The sequence below is a fragment of the Microtus oregoni genome, unplaced genomic scaffold, assembly GCF_018167655.1.
Source record: "Microtus oregoni isolate MIOR12 unplaced genomic scaffold, Mior012 000054F_ref0000373, whole genome shotgun sequence".
Taxonomy (NCBI): domain Eukaryota; kingdom Metazoa; phylum Chordata; class Mammalia; order Rodentia; family Cricetidae; genus Microtus; species Microtus oregoni.
In genome coordinates this window covers 133,150-137,533 of record NW_024543830.1, presented here as the reverse complement: position 1 = coordinate 137,533, position 4,384 = coordinate 133,150, and the positions used below count along the sequence as shown (strand labels likewise).

The window sequence follows — 4,384 nt, the reverse complement described above, 5'->3', positions numbered from 1 at the left end:
GTTCCCAAGCTGTAAGTCATCAACACGAGACACCAGATGAGCTCGGAGTCCAACTTTTCATCACACTCTAAAGCTGACTCGATTTTAGACTTTAGATTAGACTGCATTAAGTTAAGGGATACTTCTGTTGTTGCCTCTATCTTGTGAGAGTCTGGGGCAAGGAAAAGGTAAGGTATGGAACCATTTTCCAGGAGACATGATACCTCCATGCCTTCTCATCCCCTTCACCACTGGGTCCTGCTGGGATGGAGGGGAAACTGACAGGAGGAAGAAAACAATGACCTGCTCCTTCACAGCCTGGAAGCTTCCACACTAAGGCAGGACACTCCCAGCTTTGTAGGTGACTGGACGGACAGCGCATGGGGAGGGAATTGGCTGGTGGAATGCTACCTTGGGCAGATGCCAATCAGCTGTCTCATGGTCTGAGCCAGACCCACACACTTTATATAAACACAGCCCTCTGCCCAGATGCCTTAGCCTGCATGACTTTGTGCCTGCTGAGGAGGGTGAGTCTGGAAGCTGGGTCCTGGGATTGTGCTGGGGGTGATATTTAGGTGATATTTAAGGAGAAACTGGGACAGACATTCGTCAGCCTGAGGAGGAAAACTGCCTAAGGAATATAAGACATGCAGAACTGATGAGAATAGGCAGGCTGTAAAGCGTATTTGTCTTTGACAGCCCCTGGTTTCTTCTCCAGATACCATTTTCTTCTGTTAGCAGCTTGTCCTCGGGGAAGATACGCCAGCTATCTATTTTGTGTGAGTAAAGACTCCTGAGGATGGATCACCTTCTCTAGAGGACACAAACTTAGACACTTGCTACAAATGGGAAATGCCTAGCTCTGCCTTCCAGTGGATGCATTTTTGGTCTTTTGAGAGCTTGTGAGAGGTGCTATGTTGTATGATTCAATGGCCAAATTAGCCCTGTGCTGTGCTGGCCACCAGGCTGCCCAGATACAGACAGCTAGCTCTAGGAAGAACAGTTGAGCGGTATCTGATGTGTTTTCTTGTTAGCTAAGGGTAATATAGGAGTGTATGACTGAGTGTCTTAGATCTTGCTGTTATGACCTTGCTATGTAGATGCACAAATGTGCCTGAATGTCCTTACACAAAGCCTCGAATGTGACAAAGGATCTGCTAGTATCTGGATTACCTCAGTTTAATTAACTCTATGCTGCACCTCAGGGGGTCTGGGGAGAAAATTACTCTGAATTCAGCAGACTGTTGCCCTCCAGATCACTGACAGCAGCGAGCTAGCTCTGCTGCCTCTCAGGGGGTCTGGGGAGAAAATGTCTCTGAATTCAGCAAATTGTTCCTTCCAGATCACTGGTAACAGCAACCTGCCTGGGCAAATGCTCGTGCTAATCCCAAGGATAGTGTGTTTCGTGTATGAGGTATAAATGGATTTGCATATCTCTAGAAGGGTCTATTAAAATAAGCTCACTTAAAAAGATTGAATGCAAGGCAGCAAATATTAAACTCCAGGCCCAAGAGGTCTGGAATCTGCCTGAACCCTTTGCTTTCCGGGGACTTTTCGATGAAATATGAACCTAGATGATGCCTGTGGTTTTGTTTTCCCTGGGTTCATTTTTACATACACATGTGGGATGTGTGAGGAAATGCAGACTTCTGTGGGTGTGGAAACCTCAATTTGGGCTATGCATTGTAAGCAAGCTGCCGCCCGTTCTTCCTGTAGGACTGTTCCCACCACCAGGCTGTGTAAGGGCGGAGAATCTGCTTGACATCAGTGCTCTCTGGTGGCAGACATTGGCATGCCTACATTTACATTCAGCTGTGCAGAATCCAGCCCTTTTTGCAAAACCAGGGCAGGTCTCATAGCCAATGGTGACTAGCATGGGCTCCAACTAAGTCAGTACCAGTAAGGATTCTTGGGTGAAGGTTGAGGGCATGTGAAGGCAGGCCGGAGAAGATGCCAGGCTCCTGGCTGTAGATCCTAGCTCCTCCCTTGCAGCTCTCAGCCTCTTGACCCTGGTTTCTCTACCCTCAGGTCTTGTTCACCCCCCTGCATCAGGACCATGTGTGATCAGCAGCAGATTCAGTGTTGCGCGCCGGTGCCCCAGTGCTGTGTCAAGGGTTCCTCCTTTGGTCCCTCACAGTATTCCTATGCCAACAACCACGTGCTGGTCCAAGCTCCATGTGGGATGCAAGTTGTGGAATACGCTGTACCGTGCTCAGTTCCAGTTTCCCAGACTCCATGCCAGTCCAGTGGCATTGAAGTGAAGAGCCAGGCTGCAGGCTCATCTAAGAACACTAAGGTTAAATGTCAGGCTCCATGCCAATCAAAGACCACCCAGGTAAAATGCCAGCCTAAGACCACTGAGGTAAAGTGCCAAGCTCCCTGCCAGGCTCAGGTTTCCTGTGTTCAATGCCAGGCTCCATGCCAGTCTCAGGTTTCTTATGTGCAAGTCCCACAGCCTCTTCCGACCTACTATGTAGAATGTGCTCCGGTGTATTACACAGAAACGAGTTATGTGGAGTATCCAGTTCCAAACTATGTGCCTGCTCCAGCTCCTCAGCCTCTTCGCCCTTATGTAGAATGTCCCTCGGTGGGCCAGGGCCAGGGAAGTTTCCCCACTCAGGGCCAGTACCAGGGCTCCTACGGCAGCTGTACCTCTCAATCACAGTCACGGGGTTCTTACAGCAACTGTGGTCCACAGTCTCAGTCCCAGGGTTCCTACAGTCGCTGTGTGCCACAATTCCAGTCTGGGCCCTCCTACACCAGCTGTGGCCCCCAGCGCCAGTCACAGGCTTCCTATGGCGGCTGTGCCTCCCAATTCCAATCACGAGCATCCTACAGCCACTGCTCCTCCCAGCGTCGGTCTGGGGCTTCATTTAGCACCTGTGCACCACAATGCCAGCCCCAGGGCTCCTATGGAAGCTTCACTTCACAGCAGCGCCGGTCTCAGAGCACCAGCAGATGCCTCCCTCCTCGTCGGCTGCAGCCTTCATATCGAAGCTGCTCTCCACCAAGACGTTCCGAGCCCTGTTATAGCAGCTGCCTGCCATCCCGATGCTCTTCAGGCTCCTACAACTATTGCACCCCACCTCGCCGCTCAGAGCCCATCTATAGCAGCCACTGTCCTCCTCGGGGCCGCCCTTCAAGCTGTTCTCAAAGATGTGGACCCAAGTGCAGAGTAGAGATTTCCTCACCCTGCTGCCCCAGACAGGTTCCCCCACAGAGGTGCCCTGTCCAGATTCCTCCCATCAGAGGTAGATCCCAGAGCTGTGGCCGGCAACCTTCTTGGGGTGTCTCCTGCCCGGATTTGAGACAGCCACAGCAATTCCCAAGGTCTTGCGGCCCACAGCGTCGTGCCTGGTCTCCAGAACCATCATGGCAGCGGTGCCCAGTTCCTGCACCACGTCCATGTCCAGAGCCACAGCGTCGTGCCCGGTCTCCAGAATCATCATGGCAGAGGTGCCCAGTTCCTGCACCACGCCCATGTCCACGTCCAGAGCCATGCCCAAGTCCAGAACCCCGGCCATGTCCTCCACCTCGGCGATTTTCAGAACCATGTCTCTATCCAGAACCATGTCCAGCTCCTCAACCAGCACCACGTCCAGCCCCACGTCCAGTGCCACGCCCAAGCCCAGTTCACTGTGAGAATCCAGAACCACGTCCACAACCACAGCCTTGTCCATATCCAGAGCCAATGCCGCATCCTGCGCGCTGCTCCAGCCCAGAGCCTTGTGGGGAACCCATGCGCTGTACCAGTCCTTGCTCAGGCCCTAATCCAGTTCCCTACCGCCAAGAACTAGGCTGTCATGAATCTAACCCGTGCCGCCTGGATACTGAAGGCCCGAGCCCGTACAGCTGCAACCAGGGGCAAGAGAGTAACGACAACTGTAGACATGATGATTCCTTCCTGGGGACACAGAGTCTAGGTGGTTGTGGAGACCAAGGAAACACCCACGGCGGAGCGAAAGGTGGGGCTTATGCTGGAGCAAAGGGCGCTTACTTTTAAACAAAATGTAGCTCAAATGCCCCTGCTGCAGGCTCTTTAGAACATTTCCCCTTATCCTCTGGTCTACATCGCTCCACAGATGTTGAGGTGGTCCCTGCTTCAAAGCTGTGTTTCAGACTCCTTGCGTGTCATCTCGGATTCCACACCCGAGTCTCAGACATCATTCCAGCTATGTCTCACTCCTCCTCCGCCCTCTGTCTAAATTCTAACTAGACCAGCTTGGCCACCAGGGTGTTCTCTGGGTGTTCCTCCTGACACTCCCCAGATGCTCTTCCTCTGCAGAGGCTCGCTCCACCTGAACCATTTCTCACCCATTTCCCAGGATCCAAAATTGTACCTGTCTTTCAACACCTCTTCTTTGAAGCCTTTTGTTATCACTGTTGCCTGTTTCCATCCACAGGA

General features: G+C 52.3%; 1 protein-coding gene across 2 annotated transcripts; it reads left to right on the top strand.

Moving 5' to 3' along the window:
• The first annotated feature begins 2,035 nt into the window (after nucleotides 1–2,035).
• On the top strand, nucleotides 2,036–3,982 carry LOC121437745 (keratinocyte proline-rich protein-like). Of its 2 annotated transcripts, XM_041637816.1 has the most exons (3): nucleotides 2,036–2,690; nucleotides 2,808–3,317; nucleotides 3,393–3,982. In XM_041637816.1, exons 1-3 carry the CDS (start codon nucleotides 2,036–2,038, stop codon nucleotides 3,980–3,982), a joined length of 1,755 nt encoding a protein of 584 aa, XP_041493750.1. The 2 variants fall into 2 exon arrangements, with proteins under 2 accessions (XP_041493750.1, XP_041493748.1); XM_041637814.1 differs by having other exon boundaries at nucleotides 2,036–3,982.
• Nucleotides 3,983–4,384: the final 402 nt, after the last annotated feature.

Bases quoted from the DNA above. Each gene is read 5' to 3' on its own strand.
- LOC121437745 (XM_041637814.1), top strand. From the start codon at position 2,036: ATGTGTGATCAGCAGCAGATTCAGTGTTGCGCGCCGGTGCCCCAGTGC.